The sequence below is a fragment of the Pituophis catenifer genome, unplaced genomic scaffold (assembly GCF_029215685.1).
Source record: "Pituophis catenifer annectens isolate HBS135680 unplaced genomic scaffold, rPitCat1.0.hap2 SCAF_1, whole genome shotgun sequence".
Classification (NCBI taxonomy): Eukaryota; Metazoa; Chordata; class Lepidosauria; order Squamata; family Colubridae; genus Pituophis; species Pituophis catenifer.
The window spans coordinates 151576137-151603106 of record NW_027256881.1 but is presented as its reverse complement, the minus strand read 5'-3'; the positions used below and the strand labels follow the sequence as shown (position 1 = coordinate 151603106).

General features: G+C 37.8%; 1 protein-coding gene across 1 annotated transcript in view; it reads right to left on the bottom strand.

Annotated features, from left to right (window-relative positions):
- The window catches only part of MACROD2 (mono-ADP ribosylhydrolase 2), a 1150264-nt gene that overhangs the window by 1119574 nt on the left and 3720 nt on the right, over positions 1-26970 (bottom strand). Inside the window, exon 3 of the mRNA XM_070956490.1 lies at positions 9549-9656. Within this exon, the coding sequence (XP_070812591.1) occupies positions 9549-9656 (108 nt within the window). The remainder of the gene's footprint in view (positions 1-9548; positions 9657-26970) is intronic.

Sequence of the window (26970 nt, the reverse complement as noted above, 5' to 3'; positions counted from 1 at the left end):
CCCCCCCTTCCAGCTGGTGATTGCTATTCACTCCGAGAGCAAAGTAAACCGCGAAAGGGAATCTATTCAAAATTAACAAAAAAGCCTAATCGCCCTAAGGAAAGGGAAGAAAGAAATTGGAAGAGTAATAAAGAAAAAAAGGAGGAAAACCCCACAGACTACTGTACCTTTAAGAAACCTGTGGAGCTCCAAAAATCACTACAGTGTTTGCCAGCAACTGAGTGAAGACTGGGGGATCATGGGACCAGAGGCGTGGCTTGGGAGCCGGAAAGGGGAGGAAAAGTCTTTTGTTTTCACTCAGTTGTTTGCCAAGCACTGAAGGATTAACCCATGCATGGATAGTGGGAGCAGCGCACAGGAAAACCCATGAACTCCCGAGCCATCTCAAATATCTCACCCACGGACGGCAGGTTGAAATCCCCCATGACCATAAGCCTATTAAAATAATTCTAATCTGAAACAACTGCCACCACAAAGAATAATTAGACAAAAAGTAAGTATCATATTCTGACTTTCTAATATTGAGGGTTTTTTCATAACTTGTAAGGATTATAAATCCTGCCTTTTGAAGATAATTGAGCTATATCCAAATTTACTTCAGTGGCTTCCTGCTCATACGATGGGCCATCCTATTACTCTCCCCATCTTATCCTCTGTGTGCTTCCCAAATTTGAACCAGAAAATACATCAATTTTTCAGAGGAGATCTGAAATGTGAGTGGAAAATCATGGCATGGATTAACAATCCATTCTACTGGAAGAACAGCAACCTACTGTAGTATATCATCACTAGATAAAGCTGTTTTTTTTAAACTTATACCTACATGTATGCCAACAATGCTATTAAGTTCTCATAGAAGTTTATTGTATGCAGAAAGTTATAAATATGTCTCTAATGTTTCTACTCTCCAATATGTAAGCACGAAGTCATATAACCACATTATTTATATATTCGCACTTCACTTTTACTTTTCTATTTTCTGTGTGACAGAGCCCTCAAATAAATAGCTTGCAGGATTGCTAATGTACTCATGATTTATTTCCCACACAAAAAACAAACAAAAAAGTTAACCAGAGCTACTGGCAACAATAGCAATAAACATACACACATGGTCTAAACTAGGGGTGTCAAACTCGATTTGAGGGCCGCATCAGGGTTGTGTTTGATCTTGAGGGGCCAGGGTGTGCGTGGCCAGGGTGGGCATGGCCAGCATGATGTCACTTGTGTCAGGGGTGCACCTGTGGTGGCCCAAGCACTCTGCCAGCGAAAACAGACTCCCGAGCTCCATTTTCGGCTGGGACAGCCTCCTGAAGGTGGCCCTCACGAGTTCCGTTTTTTCTGGCAGAGCCACCGCAGACCTGTCCTTCATTATTTCCAGGGCGGCCCTGCGAGCCAAATCTAAGCACCCAATGGGCCAGATCTGGGCCCCAGACCTTGAGTCTGACATCCCTGGTCTAAACAATGAAAAAGCACAGCACTTCACAAGTATCTTGGCCAATTTTTATGAACAGCAGGCATGATGATAACTAAGCCACAGTTTTATTTTTATTTCTTCTTCCAGTTCTGGTTGCTTTGTAAACTTTATGCATGATTCCTGTTATTAGACTGTACTGAATTAATTGTCAGCAATTTTACATGACAAAGTCATCTACTTCCCATAAAGCTGCAAGAAATAAAATACATCATAGAAATATTGTACGATTTAATATAAGAATTCCAAAATCAGATTTTGCATGACATGACACAGGTCTTCTAATGCTGACAATCCTGGAAAGTATAGTATACTCAGTATGTGAGATTTCAAAATGATAGAAAGGCCATGATGACATACATGCTATTACCAAACTATTCTGTAACTTTTTAAGAATTCATTTCTTTGTTGCTTGCAAATTAGATATACATTTCTTGTTATTTCTGCTAACAAAAATGATAAGAGATCTCTAGTTTCCAAATATAAGGATACTCCAAGCTCCATTTTATTGTCAAACCTTTAGACTTTGTAAAGGTAAATACAGTACTGCTATACAAATTCCCTTAGGTATCTATAAGAGGCACACCAAACGACCAGTTCCAATATTTTAGCTTTTAAAGAAAAGACGAATGTAATGGATCTTTCAAAGCTGACAAAAGAACAAAACCAATTTTATTATAATCCCATGTTCCCCATACTAACTGTTATGCTTAGCCTCAGAAAATCTCTTAAATTAGTTACTGCTGGATCATATATAGATAGTTTAACAACACAATCACAGCATAAAAAATTAGCCTAGAACTATTAACTTCAGTATAGGCAAAAATGCTTCATGTACAAGGTCAGCAGATACAACTGTTCCTCTTTTATGGGAAAATTCTTTGTGGCAGCATGATAGACAAAACTACAGTAACTCTCTTTCTAAGGGAAGAGTCCTTCTAATATAATTGGCAATTGTTCCAATACACAACCCCCTCACTGAACATCCAGATTCATTTTCATTAACTGTTATCTTCCAGAGATTCAATATGCAAGCAATCCATTATAAATGGTGGAATAACCTCTCTATTTATGTATTTATTGGATTCATAAGCCTCCCTGATTCCATTATGACTCTTGGAGACACACAATATAGCACCCAAACTTATAAAAACAGCATCCAGGGAAATAGAAAAGCAATCTGGAAAAATAATACCACTTCCAATAAGCCATGCATTCCCACTGGGGTTCTGTCACCCACTGCAATGATATGTGGGAATGGTTTGGGGAGCTGGGGGTGGGACAGAGGGATGCTGCCTAGGGAATAATCAGGTAAGAGTGGGCATAGACTACAGTTGAATTACAGGCAGAGAAAGAAAGTAAAAAGGGAATCTTCCTAACTTATCAGGCTGAATAAGGTGGAGGAAAGAGAGATTTGTACTATCAAACTTGCAAGATTGATGTCAGCCTTCCCAGGTAGACCAGACAGGAAACAAGACCAAGTTAACTAATTTTACTTTACTGTAAATTAGTTACAGTTAGTACATTAACAGCAACATGTGTTCATTCCTACCAGTCCTTTTTCTCAACCAATGTTCCTAAAAGATTGCCGTCTCTGGCCATCAATCTCTCATTTGGAAACTGTTAAACTAATTAATCAGTTAACAATGGGAAAACTCCCAGCAGTGACCTGATGACTGCCACACTATTAGAAACCAATTCCCCCGTTGGCTTCTTTAATCAAACATATTAATAACACCTTCCAAATACCTAAAGATTGGGATCATTTTTCTGTCTCATTTTTCAAGAAAAGTAACAGCATTAACTCTTCCAATTATCATCCAAGTAGCCTCCTACATATTACCAGCTGAGCATAGGCACCTTTCTTTCTAGAACAGGGCTGTCAAACTCCTGGTCCATGGGCTAGATGTGTTACGCGCTGCCCACGCCCAGTTTAGTAAGGGGAAAAAAGTCCCAATATGTCACGTGACACCACCCTGACGATGTGAGTTTGACACCCCTGTTTTAGAAGGTCCAAGATTAAAACAGGAGAATTTTCTACTCAGTAAACAAGTGGACATCAGGTCCAATAGGCAACCAATATCCCTTTCTGCAGTTTCTAGTAAATAAATACTCACGTGTTTACTCATACTTCTTATCTGTTGTCTTCACTGATTTAAAACCACCCTTTGTTTCCATCCCTTGAGAAATACTCTGGTAGAAGATGCTTCATTCCTCTATAAAATGGAGGTTTCTTATCTAATTAGGATGTTGCATGAAAGTACCATGACACAAATTAGACGTGATAGTAGCAGTCTCCTCTCTGAAGATATCTCAATCCAAAAAGGAATAAAACAGGATTGTATCTCTTCCCCCCACCCCAACCCCACACACACTTCGATATGTATGTACGTTCAATAGCTAGCGTCCTAAGCGAGGCCAATTTCTACCACCACTATCACCAAAATTTAGTAATAGATTGCTGGTTGCACTTCTCTGTGCCAATGTTATGACTGTCCTTTCTCTAACTCAAGTTAGCCTCAAAAGAGTGTATGGATCCTAGGAGATAACTGTACAGAAGAAAGGCACACAATAAACTATTCTAAAACCAAAATTAGAGAACTCTTGAAGGAATTGATACGCTGCAATGCCAACCGCACATCAAAGGAGGAGAATAATCTCATTGGCTTCATTCTTCAAATATCTTGGTATAGAATTTCAACACTCAAGAGTCTAGTGCAAGCAAATTAAATCATTTCTGATGAGGCTAACAATAGCACTAAGTCATACTGGTCTTTTTTATACTAGAGGAGACAAGAACACGCCTGTGGCTATAAAATTGTTTAAAGCTAAATCTATTTCCCAGATGTTATATAGCTGTCAGGTATATACATACAGTAACTTAAAGTCCTTAGATATCATTCAGTCCAGAGTCCTATCAGTGCTCTTCTGAATATCTTGCTGAATGAAGAATGTGCAGCAGTCCATTTGGAAATCAGGACAATACCCCTGGAAACTAGGTCCTACATAGACTGGCTTTATTTTTGACTCAAACTCCATTTTTCTAGTGATGTATTGGTTGCCATGATCCTTCTTAATAATTCTTCCTTTTCCTAGACAGAGTAATATATACCAGTGTGGCTCCCCAAGCACAGTCCTCCTGGTCACAGTGAGTCCAAGAGGTAGAGGAGCAATACAGCAGTAGCTATTTGATACAGCTTTCAGGTAGAAGAGGACAAATTAGGTCAGGAGCATTGGCAGTAAATAAAGAGGGAACTTTAACCAATTACCTATTCAGTATCACCAGCCTAATGCACTGCAGCACTTTTTCCTCCTAGTGTCCTTTAATGTTTTGTCCTCTGCAATTTTGGAGGAAAGGTATAATAATATCTCTTTTGCAGAGCGAACCTAAAGGAACCGGAAAGCCTTCCCCATCCATTTCTAACATCTGCTTTTATAGCAATTTGCACCCTCTCGTTATAACTCCACTTACCGTTCTGGGGATGACTTTCTTTTGCTTCTTACTGCTAGACAGCATCCCTAAGCATCACTGGGAATGTTGCAAAAACGTTCTCAATACTCATACTGTTTCAACCCAGAACACTCAAGAAAACCTCTAATCCTTTTCAGTATAAATGTGTCATTTATCATATGTGAATAATGTGTTGAAGAACAAAAACTTAAGACCACACGTAGTTGGTTTTTCTGTCTATGCCAATTTAAAATCAAGAATGATGACTTTTCAAAGGCATCCTCCCAATATAGCATTTCATTCTTTGGCACTGCCGCAATATTTAAATAGATTGGTTTAGCCTAATATTATTGGGCGTGCTTCTGAATTAATTTCCTTCTGGAAAGCTACAAGTAGACAATTTTAACTATATGATAAATTATGTTGCCAAATGAAATGGATTAGTAATCAGAGATAGGCTGTCAGATCAATTTCAGATTTAAATTCCTCTTTTCCCTTCACCTGTTCATTAAGCTTCTGATGCACAGCAATCTTAGTGACTGATTATGCATTAACAAGCTACTTATACAGGAAGGTGTAACTTAGTAAACAGACCATACTAACATATTCATTTAAACATAATTCAGAGCTAATATATTCAGTTCACAATTCAACATATAAACACCCTGTTTCTCCCCTAAAGTTTAATTTTTGGCTTGACAGGGAAGTTATAGTTCATACAATTACAATGCAACAAACCAGAAACTTTCTGAAGGTCAAAGGAAACCAGAGAAAATGTCAAACAATAAAATGTTCTGCTCTATGCAATTAAAAGAACAACCTATATTTTAATGGGTGTTTCTTATATTATCTTACTCCTGTTTTTTTATTTAAGTTCAGTTTTTAAAAATCTACTGAAATACTAAAAAGATGCAGAAAAGAGCAACTGAGAATATAAAAATGCTGGAACAAGTCCCTTCTGAAGAAAGAGATATTACAGAAATTGTAATTGGGAAATTGGTAGAAAAAGGCTTTCTCTGAAATTATTAGAACCTAAGATCATACACTGGAATCAAGTTGTGGAAAACTTAAGATAGATATTTCTTCCCATAATGTACAGTAGACAGGACAAGTGGCTATTGTAAGATGTAGAGATGGCCACTAAGCTTCAGTTTTAAAGGAATGCTCATATTAATAGATATTAAGAATATAATGTACATCTTCCAGTAACTGAAATAGTCTAACAGCAGGTGGCAGCACCTAACCAGCTTTAACTGATCTTGAAAAAAACTAGGCAGACGTGGTTAGCAGTTACATAAAAAAACTTTATTCTAGAAGTGAACCATGGTGAATCATGCCAGAAAAACTGAGAAACTTCCTTTTTCCTTTTTCTAGACCTGGACCATGTCAATCTAGTCATTCTGATAAGCGGTCCAGCCATTTTCTAGCCCTGAATCATTCATAAGAAGTGGTTTCTAGTGTTCTAATTAGATATAAGTTTAATAAAAATATGATTGGTCACACAATGCACCAGATACTTAGACTGGATCTGGCATTTTTATCCACCTATCGAAATTTTCCCAATGACCTGGGGTATCATTGTAGGGTAAAGCTATTCCAAAGAAATATGCCTTTTGCAATTGACTGATGGTAATTTTGTCTATTCTGATGGTGTTCAAGTAGTGCTCAAGTTGTTTTGGGATTGCACCCAAGGCACCTATCACTATTGGTATTACCTTTGCTTTCTTTTGCCTGTTGTTCTACTTCTGTTCGCAGGTCTTTGTTTTTTGTGATTTTTCTCAAGTCCTTTATCTTATAGTCTGCTGTCTCCAAGGACTGCCACATCCAATAACCAGACTTTTTTTTAATCTTTCTTAGCAATAATTGTTAAGTCTGAGTGCTATATGGCAGTTGCTTATCTGTTTGAATTCTAAAGCTCCAAAGCACTTTAGCTTCTTCATTTTCTATTACTTGGTGTATTCTGTGGTTCCACCAGTTCTTGCTTAAAGGCAAATAGTATTTCTTGCAGATATTCTAATGTACCATTGTTGCTACTTTCTCATGCCATTGTTTGTAGTCAATCTGTGCAATCTTCTTGCAACAGCTAATCAGCTGATCCACTCTTCAGCTTCTTTGCAGAGGCCTCACTTGCTGTCTGTTGCTGTCTTCTCAATTTTGCATTTAGCAATAGCAATAGCACTTAAGACATATATACCACTTCACAGTGGTTTACAGCCCTCTCTAAGTGGTTTACAGCATCAGCATATTGCCCCCAACAATATGGGTCCTCATTTTACCGACCTCGGAAGGCTGAGTCAACCTAAGCCAGTGAGATTCGAACTGCCAAACTGCTGGCAACCGGCAATCAGCAGAAGTAGCCTGCAGTACTGCATTCTAACCACTGCCCCACCATGGCTCTTTATATGCATTTGTTGTTAAGGCTTGGTCTTCTGCAGCAGCCAGAATTAGCCCCTTGGTCTCTTTCTTCAACTTGCCTGCTCTTAGCCATTGCCAGGTTATTATGTGCTTTGCCTATTATTTGGAGTAGCATTCTGCCCAAGATCATATAAGGATTCAACTTATTGACATTTAGAAAGCTGCAAAGACTTGACTATTTCAGAAACTGTTCCAGAACCGATTGAATGGTGGGTTCCCACCCTGATGTAGGTTAGTTGAGTATTTTTACTGAGAATGACATTCTTAAATGGGATGGATGTGGAATTAATATTATTGTTTTATATCATGTTATCATTTATTGTTCTAATTTTTTGTTTACCACACTGCAGTGAATTTTCCTTAGAGTACTCTACAACTAAGTAGTTTATAAACCTTCAGGAAGTATAATAACTAAATTTAAAAGTATGGATTGTCCTTGCTTAACATCCATTCATTTAGCAACCATTCAAAGTTATGACAACACTGAACAAAGAGATTTATAACTGGTTCTCAAAATTCCAGCTTTGTAGTGCTCCCATGTCACAAAAACAAAATTCAGGCACACTCGGACCCAGCTGAATTTACAACCATATTTTTGCCACCTTCCTACCCACTACACGCCCACCAGGCCCTGCCCACTGCTGCCATGTCCGCTACATCGGGGTCCCCAACCCCTTGGGCCACAGCCCATACCTGGGCCTTTAACTTTTTGGAACCGGGCCGTGGAAGTGGTGGGCATGTGCGCATCTCCACTTGTGCGAGCAGTGGGTGAGCATGTGTATGCATGCTCCATTTGTGCGAGCGGTGGGGTGAGTGTGCTTGCCACTCATACAAATGGAGCTGCACGCGTGCTTGCACACCGTTCGCATGGAACATCCCCTCTCCCCCCTTCACTGATCCATAAAGCCAGAAAGTTTGGGGAACGCTGTGCTACATCACACACCCATAGTGGAACAGTCAGAGTATTCTTTTCTCACTGACTTCTTTCCCAGACTTCTTTCCAAGTACACCTGGAGCCTCTTTTTGTGCCCTCCTCAGGACTTGTTCATTCCAAAAGGGGCTATATTTCATGCACTGGTTTTCTTTTACACAGCAGCTAGATCCTTCTTTCACGAAACAAGGTCCTAGACGGCACATAGGAAAATCTCAAATGATGCACAGAAGCTGCAATTACAGAGGTACAAAAGAAGGAAGTTTTTGTTGCTTTTTTTTCTGTATTTGTGTTCATTTTTATGTTCTCTTTATTTTTTAAATAAATTTATATATATATAAAAGAAAGATAATGAATTAGCTCAGTTTTTCCCAATCTAGTGCCCTCCAGATAGATACTGCAAATATACCTAGGCAGAGTACCTGAAATTTCAAATTCTGGTTTGATATTGAATCTAGCATAACATTAAATACCTTTGACCATCATTATTTTAATATCAGTTCATAACTGCAGTGATAATAACAGAACCAAAGCTTAGGATAAATCAGAAAAATATTCCAGAATGCAAAACACATATGCAAGATATTTCTTGCATATACTTTCAGAATATGAGCAAATTATTTATAAAATCTTTTAAAAATAAGAAATCTGAGAAACTGTAAAATCATCTGTAACCAAAATTCAAATCATAATTTCAGGAAAAAGAAAGATCTAATAGTAAGAACAAAAATTATTACAAATATACATACATACATATATACATACATACATACATACATACATACCCACATAAAGATAATGAAGGCTGCCACTTTGTAGAAATTCTTTTCATATTTTAAATATATACTTATTTAATATAAATATATAATATAATATAAAAATAACTTATTTATTCCATTCGTAATGTATCTCAACCACACAAAAATATCCTTGCCTTTCTTCCCAAAATACTCATTCTGACAGCTCCTGACAGAAAGCTCAGTAAGATTTGAAAAGAGGTATACATTTCATTGTAATGCATTAGTTCATTGCTCAACTGACCAGCAGAAATTAAATTAAAATTAAGCATTCAGCAAAACAATAGACATTCACCTATTTTATGAGACCACAAATATGAATTTCCTTGGGATATACCTGACAATAGAGAATGTTAATATTATTAGCATCAACTGAGGCCACTTTTTCCACCACACGCATTATTCTGGAGATTTCCAGAAGTTTCTTAGAACACTCAACAACTAAGAAACTAAATATGACATGAAAAGTATTATAAAACCTACCAGCATTAACTATGGCATCAATCTCAAGCACTGTGATATCACCTCTGTATAGGGAGACTTTTTCACTAAGACTTTTCTGCAGCAAGAAAGTTTCATTGGTGTTGTCTTCTGTAAAGAAATAGAAAAGAGTTTAAGGAATGGTAGCCATCCCCTTATATTGGAAAATGAGAAAAAAAAAATAGCCAAATATCATACTATCAGTTTAGTACCATAAACATTAAAATAAACATTACAAACGTATATATTTTAATTTGCAGTCTCAAACCCTCACAGCTTAAATCTCAAACTGTCTATCATGGACCTTACCCCATTCTTAAGAAATCCGTAAAGGGGGCGTGCATAAGCGCAACAGTGTGCCTACCATCCCTGTCTTACTGTCCCCATTTATCTGTATTTACTTCCTTTGTTCATGTTTATGTTCATACCTATACTTGTTATTTTGTACATGTTTGACAAATAAATTAAACAAATAAACAAACAAACAAATAAATAAATAAATAAAAACTATGCCACAAGTTTCAATGTACAAAGCAGGTCAATCCCAACGTTTATTTATTCTTTATACTCACCTTTTTTGTTCCTGTTTACCAAACCTGAAAGGGTACAAGTAGTCCTCAAGTTACAATGACAATTGAGCTCAAAGTTTTTGTTGTTAACCAAGGCAGTTTTTGAGTTTTGCCCTATTTTACAACCTTTTGGTCACAGTTGTTAAACCAATCTCTGCAGTTAAGTGATTTATACAAATCTTCCCCCACTAATGTTGCTTATCAGAATCCAGCTGCAAAGTTTACAAACTGTGGTCTCAGAACAGTGCAAGTGTCATAAATACATGCCAGCTGTGAAGCACCTGAATTTTGATCATGACCATGTGGATTGCTGCAACGGTTGTAAGTATGAAAACTGGTCGTAAGTCACTTTTTTCAGTGCTGTTATAACTTTGAACAATCTTAAATCAATGCTTGTAAGTTGAGGACTACCTGTAAAACAAAATTAATAATTGGATATATTTTTCTCTAAAACATATTAACAGTAGCCATCTCAGAAAGAAAACAGCATTAGAACTCCACTTGCAATTCCTTATACCAATTGTGTGTTTTCCTGCAATTATGTGTGGTCAACCATATAATCGGGGGGGGGAGGGGGACATACAATAGTTGCTTTAAGGAACTAAAACTGATACCATAACCATCTTCCCTTATACTCCACAATACGGTACCTTTTGGCTTTCAAATTCAAAGGACTACATGGAATAGTTAAGATCATAAAAAACAGCTTTTTAAGCATAATTGTGCCTTGTCTGGATTTTGGAAAAAAAATCTTTGGACTTCTATTTCAGAACAGTACTATAGTAAGTAGTATACACAACAAATATATAGATGTATTTGTATGTTTGTATTATGTCATGTGTTTTATGGGTCATTAGATTTTTAGTAAAACAATCAAATCGGAAATCAAAAAGCCTTTATTTGACTATGAAATGTGTAACTTGTATAGCTTTTTACTTGGCTAACAAAGCAGAAGATAACCCCCCAAATGATGATATGATGTGCTTGATTTTATCAAGTGAAAGAATACTGGCCTGGCAGAGTATTTTATTGGCCCATTTCCGCCATATAGAGCTCCAATTGCACTGATTACGATTGCAGTGCAAATTAGTTGTGGTCTGTTCCACAAATGATGTCTTTGCACAGTGCCATAACACATATTTTAATGTTCTCATGCATTCAAATCATCTTCAAGGTTTCACAGGTTTATTACTGAATAAGGATGATAGGTCTTTTTTTGATCTGTGGCATCCACCTTACAGTTGAAACCATAATTACTGAACCAAACAACTAATGTTTTCCCCAGACTCTTAATTACTCACCAAGCCTTATAACAGCTATTTCCAATTGGCCGTTTTATTACCTCTGTGATCATGTTGCAAATTTCTTTGGGAGAGCTCACTGAAACTAGCATTAGATAAGAATACAAACATATCCAGAGATAAAGGAATGCTCCGTGAGGCAAATAAAACAAAGCAAGATTGCTGCGTCTTATTCTTCTGTGTCCCCCAGAAGCCATGAATAACCCGAGCGTTCCATTTCTTGTACTTATTCTATAACTTTTGAAACGGGATTGCCTAGCACAGGGCTGTCAAACTCCCAGACCGCAAGCCGGATGCCTCACGCACTGACCATGCCCATGCCCGGTTTAGCAAAGAAGAAAAAAGTCCCGATACGTCACGTGACGCCACTGTGATGATGAAAGTTTGACACCTCTGGCCTAGCAGGACAGGTTTGCATACAATAAGTGTATTACACGGAAAAGAACAGCAACCAAACCCAAAACAAGCTACCCGGTTCCCTAGAATGTGGTAATGGGACCAGCATCTACAATAATGCTATTTTGTAAGACTTCCAACACTAAAGTTTAAGCAAAAAATTAGCCATTCCATTCAGAAAAGTGACATGCAAAATTCAATGCAGAGTTTTGAAGCAAATAAATGTGTAGGTTATATAATGTGCAAGACTAGCTGTGTATCTAAAAAACATTACAACTGTTATATAAAACACAACTGTTCCTACCAGCTAACAAGTTGATGGTAACACATCCAATTGGTAACTCAAGCCTTAATACACAATATCATAACTGATTGGTAGCAGTACAAATACCACAGCTCCTCAGGAAATTACTAACAGAGTTGTTACATTAGCACTTGTTTATTCAGTTATTTTTGTGCTTTTGATTTTCTATGAGAACACAGTACTAAATCATATGACAGGAGGCCAATAATATAAGACATTTTCCATCTATTTTATTATAAAATATAGAAAGTTAATTATAATCACAGGCACAATTGTAATATAAATAGATTCATCAACTTTATTAACAACAAACCCTTTCAGGACCAAAACGGATATGCTATAGAATCCAAAGTGTACCACCAGAGGGAGCATTAATCAAGACGATAAACATTTGTGCTCGAAAATTAGTACATTTTAAATCTTACTGATTCATAAAACAGCACAAATATAATTGAAAAACAAACTAAAGTACAGCTTTGCGTTTCAGCAAAATGAACTAGCTGTCCAAGTATGGAAACACACTTTGGAACTCCTGATATTCTAGACTTATTAAAACTGTGTCCATCTGTCAAACAACTTCTAGTGGAATACTTCGTTTTCTACAAGTTTAATAAATAAAAAGTCTCCTCTTGCTCAGTGGGGTGTACATCCATACAACTCTGGATGAAATAGAAAGCATTTAAATATATGTATACTTTGGTCTAATGGTTAAAGCACCAGAGTAGAAACCAGGGGACTGTGTGTTCTAGTCCATCAACCCCCCCTTAGCCATAAAAGCCAGATGGGTGACCTTGGGCCAGTCACTCTCTCTAAGCCCATGGTCAGGCTCAGGTGGCAAGCCAGTCAATCAATTCCTAGTACAACCAAATGGATAAACACTGAGTTAATGGGAGGAGGGAGGAAACTGGTCCCTGCAGGGAAATGCTAGGAAAAATATTCCTTGAAAAATATTCCCTTCTCACCCATATGGGCGGCCTGTGTCTTCCTCAATCTTGGGTCCTCTACCATAGGACCTTGGAGTTTGAGGGTTCTGTGCAGTATCTTAGTTATTCCTAGCACTGTATTCTTCTGGACAAAGAGTTCTGATGTTGTTCTTGGGATCTGTTAGAGCCATTTTCCCTATTTAGGAGTCACAACCCCAAACGCTCCTACCCCTATTCCTATCCCAGCCCTGGGCTGCCAGCATGATTAAAGAGCAAACAAGCTTATTCTCATAAAATCACTTTATCTCCTGTCTCTGTGCTCTGTAAGCAATGGGGTTGAGGGCTGGGGATAAAAAAGCACAGGGCAGACAGGAACAACATGTACAGAGTGTAATGGTGATCTTTTGACTGTGGGATGCTGCAGAGGTAATAAATAGTCATAAATTGACTGTAACATTATTTTTCCAGCACCATCATAACTTCAAACAGTTGCTGAATGAGTAAAGCAAAGATTACCTATATTATATTCACCAAAGCTGGTAAAAGGTCTTCAGCCTTAGGACAAGCTTTTAACCTGAGCCAATCTATGGTGCACAACATAGCAAAGAATGCTAATAACATTTATGGTAATACATACTATCTTTGCCTACTATGATAACTATGCATATGAGAAATCCAGCTGTAAAAATAATTGAAGGAAAATGCTTTCACTGTACATAGAACAAGGAAGGAAACGTATTTGAGCAACCGATAGTGCTTAAGAATAAAGCTTTAAAAATTCAGAACCACATGTGGTAATGCACTTGGGTTACAAAATTTGACACCCTATCCATCAACCCAATTTTCCCACTTTTTTGCTTTATTTACTTTATGTGAGATTTTTAGGGAATCTAGAACAGAGTGAAGGAAGTCTGTGCAGGTAGTTGTTCTGATTATAACAGTAATATTTTTTTTTTAAATTAGATTTATATGCCGCCCTTCTCCGGAGACTCAGGGCGGCTTATAATGCATTAAGCAATAGCCTTCATACTTTTGTATATTTTATACAAAGTCAGCTTATTACCCCCACAAACTGGGTCCTCAATTTACCTACCTTAGAAAGGATGGAAGGCTGAGTCAACCTTGAGCCTGGGGAGATTCGAACTTGCAATAATTGCAGACAGCTGAATGTTAATAACAGGCTTTTAGTCTGTTGAGCTATCCAGGCTCCTTTTTGTGACCAGAATTTAGGTTGTGCCCCAAAACACCTTTGCAGCTTTTAGAATAAGAAGCATTTTAGAGACAAGAAATTATAAGTAACATAAATGGTTAACTTACCATGAGGTAACTAGCACTTTCTCAAGAGGATTGTAAAATAAAAGCAAGAGAAGATTAGACAATAGAAGATACTTATCAAAGGTTTCCTTATTCTGCATGTACTCTAACTTAACTTGTTTGTGTATCTATCTGGAATGAACTAACACTTATCTCTATACACATGCTACAATTACTCCAATTATGACATACATAATGGATTTTGTAACCTTTTTAATATCAATGAATAGGTTTTGATTCACTGTATGTCTGTAACTGTATGTCTCTAAAACTGTATGTCTCTAAAAAACTGCTCAAGGATGAGCAGTACTCAAGGATGCTGATCATGGGTGTCTTCACAATTCCTTCTATTCATAATAGTATTTAATATCAAATTGTTGGAATATCAACAGGAAAGCAGCCCCATTTTTCAAAGGTTAAGAACCCTATATCACAAAGTATAATCCTTCAGAACACGGAGAAGGCCAGATTTCTGTGCATTATACTCACACCCCCTATTAGTTGAAAACCAATTGTTTGCCACTGGATCAAATGAATACAACGAAATCTTTAATCTCTGTAATATTACGTAAGAACTCTATTATGCCTCTCACATTCTTCATTCATTCACGATAGCAATAGAACTGTGTCTTAACATAACCTGCTTGTTTTAATAAAATGACAGTTATACATTCTCCAATTGTTAGCATGTTCTGAGATGAATTTTGCTACCAACAAATCATTGCAAAGATTGAAGTGATAAAAGATCTTGTCTATAGGTGAAAACCAATAACAAAAACTAAGAAATAATGCATCATATCATTCTTTGTTCTTGGGGCCTGGCAGGAAACACCTCATGCAAAGCTATGAGCAAATATTCAGTACAAAAATATCTACCAATTCAGCTATAACAATACAATGCAATCCTGAACAGTTTGTGAGAAAATTTATCCTTTGGTGCATGCTGCTGTCTTCATCTTTATAATTAACAGGATACTACCAAATGGAGCCCATTTTCCCATTTGGATAGTTTTTATGATTTTATTTTTAATGAAGTTATTTGTAAAAGAACATTAACAGTTCTGGGTAGAGAGACATACAACACAGTAACAAAATAAAAATATGATAGCAGCTAAACAAACTGAAACGTCTATAATCTAGTTAAAATTCCTAATTAAATAAACATGACTTCATTTAAATAAGATCCTTTATTATAAAACGGGAAGAGGGAGAGGGAGAGGGAGAGGGGAGGGAGGGGGGAGCTCAAGAAGTGTCAGCTTAGCTATCTTCATTTTCTGACTGCTACTAGAATAAACCATTTCCCCAATGGGAAGTTGAATTGCTACTATTAGGTACCTGCTAAGCTGCTAAACTACTATTTCAAACAGAAACATTCAACCTACCGTATATCCATAGCAATTACATTAATGAACATTAATTATGATCATTTGATGCTAAAGAGTTAAATATATAATTAAGAAAACACAATGCACAAATAATTGTTACTAAGCATGCCACAAAAATGACCTGATGATAGCATGTATGCTGGGAGCTGGGGATGCAGAAGGGAAGCCATAGCAGATTTTGATGCAAGCACTATTGAAGGGAACACATTGGAATTTTAATAATTTCTTTTCTTAAGTCTCATGAAATCAATTTTTATTCCTGAATAGTTTATGCAGTACAGAGGTGAGCTGCTGCCAGTTCAGATCGGTTTGGGCGAACCGGTAGTTGCAGCCTGCGGGTGGGTCCACCCACCCACCTTGGCGCTATCCCGTCTTATATCACCGTGTTTTTGAAGTGATGTGCATGCACATGCTCACATTTTCGGTGCTGGGCGAGCCAGTTCTTAAACCGGCAGCAGCCCACCACTAATGCAGTATCTGCAAAGAAGAGTTCGCCCTCTGATACCTTTAATCAGTACAAGTAAGGCAGCAAGATTAACTGGAATAATCCATCATAACACTTATTATACCAGATAACATTATGGCCTCCACTTCACTCTCAGTCAAAATGACAGTATTAACTTATGAAGCTTTTCTTATGGCTCAGTATCTAGAATGATGTTCCTACTGAAACTATAGTCAAGTACCAATATGCAGATGATATTCAGTAGTATTTTTCTACTCTGGGCCAAGGAGAGACATAATTGAAGTTTATCTCAATGCCTGTAAAAATGGACTGGAGGGGAATTAACCAAGATAAACTCAATCCCAACATGACTGATTGATACTGCATGCAGAAGCCTTCCAGTTTCAAAACTATTCCATCATGTCCACTGGACAGAGTTTATCTTCCTCATATAGATCTAGTTCATAATTAGGTCTCAGATTCAAAGATCTGACTTGAAGAACAGGTGATAACTGTAGCTAAGATGGCCTTTGCAAAGATCTGTTTTGTGTATAGTTATGAATTATGGCCTGTCCTGGATCAGGAGGCTTTGCTAACTACCACTTATGGCTGAGTCATTTCACATCTGGATTACTACAATGTGTTCCACATAAGGTTGCCTTTGAAGGGCACCCAGAAACTACAACCAGTCCAGAATTCAGAGGTTTGAACAATCAAAGATATTGGTCCATCTGCTTATGTAACAAACACCTCTGCTACAAGAGCAGTACTTGCTGCCTGTTGGTTTCCAACACAATTCAAATGCTGATTGTCACCGTTAAATAATTTCATGGTTTAGGACCTGCATACCTATAGGCTCCCCTTCTCCCTATTAATTTGTTAAGATTTGGAAGACAAACCTCTCTCTGGGGTTCCATTTCCAAGAAAATGACATTTTCAGGAATTCCAGTGAAAGGCCATCTCTGAGATAGCATTCCCCTAACGGGCCCCATCTTGTCAGCTTTTTTGCAAAACCTAGCTGTCTCAGTAGGCCTTTGGGAGGTGGGAGGGAGCCATTATAAAGCCACATGATAAGAATAGTTTTATGATTGTTCCAAAGTGTATGACATGTTGATTACCCCGTTATTACACTCCATGATGGCGAACCTATGGCATGTGTGCCACAGGAGGCACGCGTAGCCATATCGGTGGGCACGTGAGCTCAGCTCCAGGACCGGAACTTGGCAAATGGGCTGTTTTTGGCCTCTGGGGGGGGGGGAGGCCGTTTTTGCCCTCCCCAGACTCCTAGAAAGGCTCTGGAGGCTGGAGAGAGCAAAATACAGGCCTACCATGCCATCGCATGCCAGGAGCAGGGAGTGGGGGGGGGGGGGTTGCACGCACATCCGCGGGGGCAGATGCATAGAATTATGGGTGTGCGCACGCGTGACCCACCCACCCACTCCCCGCTCCAACCAGTTTTCACACTTAGGACTGTTCCAGCATTCTCATGGTAACATGACCAAAAATCAGGTGCTTGACAACTGGCATGTATTTATGAAAGTTACACTGTCCTGGGGTCATTTGTAACCTTCCCAGCCAGCTTCAGCAAGCAACGTCAATAAGGAAAGCCAGAATCACTTAACTGCATTGTTCATTTAATAACTGCAGTGATTTGTGTAATAACTGTGGCAAAAATCATATAATGGGACAAACTTAATAGCCTTGCTTAGCAACAGAAATTTTGGGATCAATTGTAGTCGTAAATTGAGGACTACCTGTAATGCGTATATTCTTATATTTAATTTTGATCTTATTGTTTGGAGGTGCTTAGAAACAAATATATAAAAGCAGCATATACAGTACACCTAAATCAATAATAGTAAAATCATCAGAGGCATTTCTCACAGGTCTATAATACTTTTAATAATTTAAAATGTGTTAATTTAATCCATTATTAAACTGAAATCAAATATTAAAGTAATATGCTTTATTATAATTTAACTGTCATGCTAGAGTTTTTAAATTAACTTTCTGCTGTTTGAATACTATTTTTATGCTACTGATATCTAGCAAATAATTTCCTAAGTTTCTAGTTAATTTTTTACATTCTGATTTCAAAATATTTTAAGCTGTCTTGCAAACACTTTGTTTTAAAGTGTAGATTACAACTGTTTAAAATATAAGAATAAATTGCAATAGAGTATATTTTGAAGCTACAGATGCATTTCAAACTTTGAAATCATTTGTTTGGGAATTTTTTGTCCACTTTCTTACTTCAATGCATTGGTCTTAAAAAAAAAGCATGTGAAAAATAGTTAAATTAAGTGAAACAGATCAATTAGATACATCTATGACTAGCCATTTGTCCTCTCTTTGCAAATGACTTGGGGACATTCTGGAGCTAGGACAAGATTAAAATTGTTTTGGTACAAACTAAAGTACTCCTGCTTCTTCAGGTTTCTACATGAGCCTGAAAATTATGTCGAGCTGTTCAAATGAATCAACTGTTTAGACTTAGAATAACTTTATTGACACTTGAATGTACACTAATCGGCATACATTAAAATGAAGTTCCATTCCATACAGCCCTCAAAGGATCTCCACCTCCAATATACACTGCATAAACATGACAAAATAAATACAAAATTATGCATATACCCAGTCTAGTTCGGATGTATACATGTACATGGCAAGAAAAATGAATCTTGCAAGTTTACCAGATGGACGGCATAGGGAACAAAGCTGTTACAGAATCTGGTAGTCCTGCTAGAAACCTCCTTCCAGAGGGGAGCAACAGAAACAGACCGTGAAGTGGGTGTGTGGGGTCTCTAACAATGCTTTGAGCTCTAAGCACGTAGCGCTTATAAGCAGTATCCTCAATAACAGGAAGCAAGCTTTCTATAATCTTCTCGGCTGTCCTTAACCACTCTCTGAATGGACTTTCTCTCATGAACTAATTCAATACTCAAAGCTGCCATAGTCCCCTACTTATGAACACAATTGGGGCCAGAATTTCCATTGCTAAGTGAGATGGCCCTTGAGTCATTTTTGTTGTAAGCAAATCACTGCAGTTATTAAGTGAATCACATGCTGGTTGCAAGCACTCACATTTTGATCATGGGAAGGTGGGGGTGCTGCAGCGGTCATAAGTGTGAGGACCAGTCATAAGCCACCTTTTTCAATGCCACTGTAATGTCAAATATCAAATATCACTAAACAAATGGTTGTAAGTCAAGGAATACCTATTTTTTCACCCTCATACAGATGCCTGAATGACATAGCTGCCAGTCAGAATTAAGCAATCCACAACCTTTCTGGCTCTGTGGACCAGCAGTGGTGGTGGGCGGCGGCAGCAGGTAGCGGTAGGGAGGAGATGGTTTCACACATTCAGCCTAATCCTGCACATGTGCAAATGGAGCTTTGCACACTCGCCCACAACTTCCACGTCCCAGTTCCCAACAGGCCACAGATTTGTAGCAGACCACAGAATGGGGATTGGGAAACCCTGCATTAAGGCAATTCAAAAATTACAGTGGAACATAAGCAAAAAGTACCTGATTCACAAATATAGTCAAGGAGTCTGTGCCAATGGAAATATACATCGGAGGGTTTCCTCTCTGCAAATAATGCTGTACCTTCAGACAACGGGCTGTTCATTGACATCAATACAACTTTAGAGGGAAAGGTTTCTTACTACCACCGGCATGGTAAAGTCTACCCAAGTGTAATATCGGAACAAGGTTCTTTTCTTTTCAAAATCCCCACTCACTTTTACAGGCTCGAAAACATATGCTTCAAGCTTCCATGCTCTTAAGAAGCAAGGCGCACATGATACGGCACAGTAGGAGCTAAAAATTGAGGGAAACAGCAGTAGTCAACGTACATGAAGGATTAGCAAGCACTGGAGGCTACATTTCTTTAGTTGCATTGGCAGGATACAGTTTGTCACACCAGAGTTCTGTCTACCCTGACATGTGAAGAATGCCTGTAGGTATCATCACTCCCGCTCTGTCACTTTTGTTTCAAGTGAAAGAAAGCCAGCATTCTGTAGTAAAGGAAAAGATAAAGATGTTCCCACATATCTTAAAATGAGTTTTTATGCAGTTCAACGGTGTTAGAAGTGATCCCCCTCTCAAAAAACAAAGCAAAACAAGCTTCTATTTACATTAATCATGGTACTTCACTGTCTATTTAGGATTACTCTATTTTAATGTTTCAGTCAAGCTCCACTTTCAATGCAAACATACATTACAATACTGTCCCTACTACTTCAGTGCCTCAGGCATTAAATCCAATGGTGGGTTGCTACCGGTTTGCCCCAGATTGGGCGAACCAGTAGCAGCAGCAGCGGGAAGCTCCATTCGCCCACCTGGATGCTTCTGCGCATGCGCAGAAGCGTTGTGCGAGTGTGCAAGCACCTACGAGCGAACCGGTAGCAACAGGATTTGCAATCCACTACTGATTAAATCCTGAATGATTTTGGTCATTAAAATGCACACTATAGAGTGGCAAATAGAAGCCATATTGAATGCATGCATACTTAGCTGTCTTATCTGAAAAATTAGTTTCTAGATACTGAAAAATGTTATTAATGGAGAAAAATACCTATATGGAACAGCACTCCAAAATATTTCCATTCCTAAGGGACTCAAGCTCTAAAATTTGAAAATTCAAGCATTTCAAAAAGATAGAGGCTCCATCTGTGATTAATTTGTAATTTTCAGCCCATGGCTCAATCCCAGTCTTAATTCCTAGCCATCACTGCTGTTTCAGACAGTTTTTCCAGTGAAGTTACACTATCAGTGTGCATATTGCTCATCTTCATATGAATGTATTATCATAAACTTGGTAATCTAGGATACACCTTCTCACAATTAAATCACAATAGTAACCCTACAATGCCCCCAAAGACTGATGGTTCTAAATTTCACTCCCAAGGTTCCATCACACAACAAAATCCAAAACAGGGAAGAGAGAAAAAGAGATAGGAACTATCCAGGGTATGCTTTACCAGCATATATTCTTTCTGAAAAACAAGATAGTTAACTAATCCTGCCAACCACTGTGTTGAGACACCCAGGTTAATCTTTCCATCTTTTCTTTCCTGACTTAACCAGAATATTCTTTGCATAAAAGTTTCTTTTGCTTCTGATCAACTTCCTTGAGGTTGAGAACTGGTACCATCATACAATTCTGAAAAGTTAAGGAAAGCATTCAGAAGATATGTGTGAAGTAGAGAGGCCTAGAAGAAAGACAGAGCAATGGTTACATTCTGAGCAAGATCAGAACAAAAAAAATGAAAGAGTTGTAAAGGAGCAAATTACTGCTATAGGATTGAATGGTACCCTATAGCAATCATTCTAAAGCTAAATTAATTTGAAAGCAGTCATTGTCTAAATTGGAGACATCAGAATATTACACCCATTCCTCACATTTATTTTATTTATTTATTTATTTATTTTATTTCCAATTTATATACCGCCCTTCTCCCTGAGGACTCAGGGCGGTGTACAGCCAGAATTAAGAACATGAAAATACAAATATTAAAAAACAATTAAAATATATATAAATTTGGCCCAAAAATTAAAAAATCACAAACCAATTTAAAACTTTAAAAATTTCTTCTTAAGCCAGCCCGGCTTGCTGGAAAAAGTGGGTTTTAAGGGCACGGCAGAAGGCACTGAGGTCTTGGATTCTCCTTATCTCTGGGAGTAACTGATTCCAGAGGGTAGGTGCCCCCACAGAGAAGGCTCTCCCCCTGGGGGTCACCAGCCTACATTGTTTGGCTGATGGCACCCTGAGGAGGCCCTCTCTGTGGGAGCGCACAGGTCGATGGGAGGTCGTCGATAGCAGCAGGCGGTCTCGAAGATAGCTAGGCCCTATGCCATGGAGCGCTTTAAAGGTGATGACCAACACCTTGAAGCACACCCGGAAGACCACCGGGAGCCAGTGCAGCTCCCGCAGGAGCGGTGTTACATGGGAGTGCCATGCTGCTCCCGTCACTACCTGCGCTGCTGCATTCTGGACCAGTTGAAGCCTCTGGGTGCTCTTCAGGGGGAGCCCCATGTAGAGAGCATTGCAGTAGTCAAGGCGAGAGGTGACGAGGGCGTGAGTGACTGTGCACAGGGAATTCCGATCAAGAAAGGGCCGCAACTGGCGAATCAGGCGGACCTGACAAAAGGCCCCCCTGGTTACAGCCGTCAGATGTTCCTCCAAGGACAGCTGCATATCCAGGAGGACATAACGATTTCCTCAACTTAAGTGACCATTCACAAATACAACAGTAATAAAAACTTTACTTTCCAAACAACCAATGCAATTATGACCAAATTTCAGACACCTAACAACACACATTGGAGTAAGAGTAATGGTACCATGATGTTACAAGAGAATTTTTCCGGTAGTCCTTGATTTACAACCATAATGGAGCTTGCCCATTATGACTATAAGTAGTGACCGTCAAAAGGCAGATAATCATATGAGCAACCTGATTTTATGTCTTTTTGTGCGGTACCATTAAGCAAATCATCATGGTCATTAAGTGAATCCATAGTCATTAAGTGAATGCCACAATCATTAAGCAAACCCATGGTTTGCTATGGGATGTTCTTCCTAAAGACCAGAAATAAATGCATGGTTTGGGCAAAAATGTAGTAAATCACAGTCATGTAACCATGAGACGCTGCAAACAGCTGTAAATCGAGGCTGGTTGCCAAGCACCTGCAATGCAGTCACATAATGTGGGGGGGGGGGGGGGTGAGAGAAGGAAGAAGATGGTCATCAGAAGCGGATCATAAGGGTCCGCTTCTGACCCTCAAAATGATCATCATTTTGAAGGGTCCATTTTAACTTTAAACGGTCACTAAACTACTGCTCATAAGAGCTACCTCTAGCTGAATGAGATGGCAGACGCCAGTAATCTTTGTAGCATCTCTTTCACTTTCACTTAGTGACCATTTTGCTTAATGACCTAATTGACAGAACAGAACAAGGAATGGGTGTATATACACTATTTTGAGCTCCATTATGGAGGAAAAAAAGAACTAATGATATGTAAATTTGATAAAACACAGTAGGTTTTCTGGAAAATTGACATGATCAGTGGGATGGATCCCATTTAAATAAAACACATCAAGATTTAGAAGCCTGAGCATAGCATAAAGCCTTTGGCTGGAGACTCTCTGGATGACTCTTCATACATACAACACTTTAAGCCATAAATAGTAGTTTATCAATCATATTCACTATTAGCATATTGAATGAATTTAAGCCATCATAGTTTGTTTTGGTTTAGAACACTGATCACAGCTTCATGGTATTTGGTCTGACCTATGAGTTCAACATTTGAAAGGCAAAAACTACACAGCTCTCAACTTAAACAATGTCCACATATTGCACAGGAAAACATGAACAAAGCTGTCTGCCTCTATGACCTACAAATATCACTATTCATTTACTGTGGGCAGTAACTGTCACATCTTCACCACGTATCCAAACAACCACACACAAAGAAAATCGCTCAAAGCAAAATTTGTACATTCCAGGATTAAAAGGATGGGTAAAAATGCTGATAGTTCAGAGAAAGCTAAGATGACAGAAGTTGGCTTTAAGCTAGAACCTAGCTGTTTAAAATCTGGACAAAGAGATCTAGTACCAGGGGAAGCACACAAATATTAAAAACACCTGACAACAATTTTTGGAGTAAAAAACAATATTAAAATTGTGGGGGGAAGAGAGAAAAAAATTGTCTCAACTAAAGACTTGATGTTTTTAGAAGCACCTGTCAGGAAGGAATAGAGAGTCTTCATATAATTACTCTACTGTTTTACATGTAGATTGTAAACATGTAGACTTGTACATGTCTATGGAGATTCTCAATCATCCAGGTCATAATTGTCTCAAAGGTGCTTTTTCTAAAGGCAACTGGACTGCTTTTTCCTTGAAGAAGAAGATGTTTTGTTTCTCATCCAAGAAGCTTCATCAGTTGTGACTGGATGGTGGGGAGAAGACTTGTACTATATCTTTTCATATAAGGAAACTGAAGCATGTCAAGTAGCCCTCAATTCCAGAACAAAGCAATTAACAAAATTTATCTGTATTATTTAGCTGGATTCACACAACAATAAGCTATAGCACAGCTTGTTTAGTTTTGATTAAGTATATGTAAATCCATAGATGGCCTAGCATTGTGTGCAAATCAAGCCAGTATGGACTGTTAAACTACATTTTACAACATGACTTAGTATGGGTAGTATCGCATCTTTACCATTTTCTTTGGCCTCTGGTCTTCTCCAAGTTCTATTAGTGGCCACATGCAGTATTAGTAGCAATAACTAAGTACTGTTGCTAGGCTACTGCCATATCAACATTAGATCATCATGAGAAGCCAAAAGAGGTTACTATATTCACCAAACTGTTTAAAAAGAACATTTTCTTCCAGTCTTATTTTCACTCTTCCCAAATACTACTGAAATTGTAGAAGCTACTAGAGTCAATAACTATGATCAGCTAACCAGAATTCAAAAAGTAATTAGGCACTTGTCCTGAGAAGGCTAAAATGAAGAAGAAAGGATAGACTATCTTTAAATAGCAATGATAAGTTTAGCATTAGTCTCTCTATTTAGTCAAGTAATGACAAAACGTTTTTGGTTCTATTTTCAGTTTGTTTTTGACTGTCATGCTATAAGATACTAGTTTGATAAGCATTGATACCAAAGACACTAATGTGACATTTCCACAGGTTGGAGCAATAATTCAGCTTTTGAATAATTATCACTTCTTTTCCACTCTGATCTTAAACATTTGACTGCAATTCCTGTCAATACTTAATGAACTTTAAAGTATATATCTGTATCTGTATCTGTATCTGTATCTGTATCTGTATCTGTATCTGTATCTGTATCTGTATCTGTATCTGTATCTCTATCTATCTATCTATCTATCTATCTATCTATCTATCTATCTATCTATCTATCTAGGGGGGGGAGTAGTCTTTCCAATAAAAAAGAATATTTGTAGCTCAGGGTGGACATAAGGGGTCCTTAGTGCTCTCTGAGCTTGCTTGTTTTCTTGCAGACATTTCATTACCCAAACTCGGCAATATGATGTTATCTAGTTTGGGTAATGAAAAATCTACAAGAAAACGAGCAAGCTCAGAGAGCACCAAGGATCTCTCAAAGTAGTCCTTGCTGGAAAAAAATTAGCAGAAAAATGGTGGCTATTTTAATTTTCTAAACAGGAATTTCTTTACTGAATTTTGTGAATGTGAGCATCTTCTATTTTATGTATTAAATTTATACGCCAGCCATCTTACTCTGCAAAGCGACTCTGGGCAGCTAGTAATATTCATTAAAGTGATGCAGTATGGTAAACTGCTTTTACTCTATTACCAAGAATACAACAAGGATGTGTCCATCTGGTTACAAGGCTTGAACATGACTCAGAGGACTTATTCAGCTGAAATGTGGGATTCTCCAGCAAGTATTAACCTCAGTTTCCCTAATGAGAACTGCTTGTGCTGGGTATCTGTATAATTCCCATATAAATAATAGAACAAAAACAGAACTGATGCTTCTCTATTTAGAGTAATCTTCTTTAGTTATAATTTCCTGGAATGCAAGATTGATATCAAAATTGCAGGTTCTTGAATGCACTAAATCTGCAGATCCCAAGATGAGTCCATAGATATCTTGCTTGCTAAGTCTCATCCCTCTTCACTGTTTTATGGCTTGCCAAGTATCATCACAGCCATAATGTTTTCAGTATTTATTCTAACCAATAAGATAGCAAACTCCTGTACTGTCAAGGATAAAATCAAAATTAAACAAATTGATCATAAATACTACAATATGTCAGAAATGGAGTCATTTGCAATTTTGGCTTTGTCTGCTATTTCCTACAGCTATTTTACTCTAGGTCATTTTTAAAAGCTTTTGATCTCCAAGTCAGTGTAAGAACAAGAAGAGTTGGATTTGATAAAAAATGTACTATATATAGTATAATGTACTATATATAGTATAATTACTTACTATACCGCATCCCAAAAATTATATACACCAAATTGAGACTCTTAAAGAACATTAATAATTGTAAATAATATTAATCAAAACCCTGACAAGATGGACCCTAGTGACAATTGGGACAATATGATGTCATGTGTGTTTTGGCACTCAATTGTCCTTTTAGAGTTGCATAAACAAGGATATATTATTAAGAGACAAAAAGGTGAATCAGTGTACTTGCTCTAACAAAAGTCAGCATTACAAGAATAAGTAGTAGCAAATTTACAAATATACTCCCTGTCCCGACATAAAAGCAATATATGTGCTGTCATTTCATTGGTTATTAGTTGAGACCACTTCATAAACATGGTTTTATTTCATAGCTGCCAATATTTGGTTGCAATCACAGTTAGTCATAGTTATTCACACCTCTGCCAACCAGCTGCCAAACCACCAACCTTATATTTTAAGTAAAAAACGCAAAGCAAAGCACTAGCAGCATTATTTTTATTTCCAGGAATGCTGCTATACTTCCAATGGATATAAAAAGCCTTCTTAGAAAATAAAAAGATCAATGAATAAAAATTAGCTTTGTTTCTTTGGTTGGAAATATGCCGCCTGCCCAGAAAGTACACAAAGGGAACACAAGAGTAGTCTATTGGTTACAGATGGAAGTAATGGTAAGAGTCATTTTGGTAAACTGGATATACCCTTCACAACAGTTATTTTAAAACTTATCAAGATTTCATAGCAGTCATTTTATGAGATCACCACAAAATTCCCGAAGTATCCAATAGCTGAATAAAAT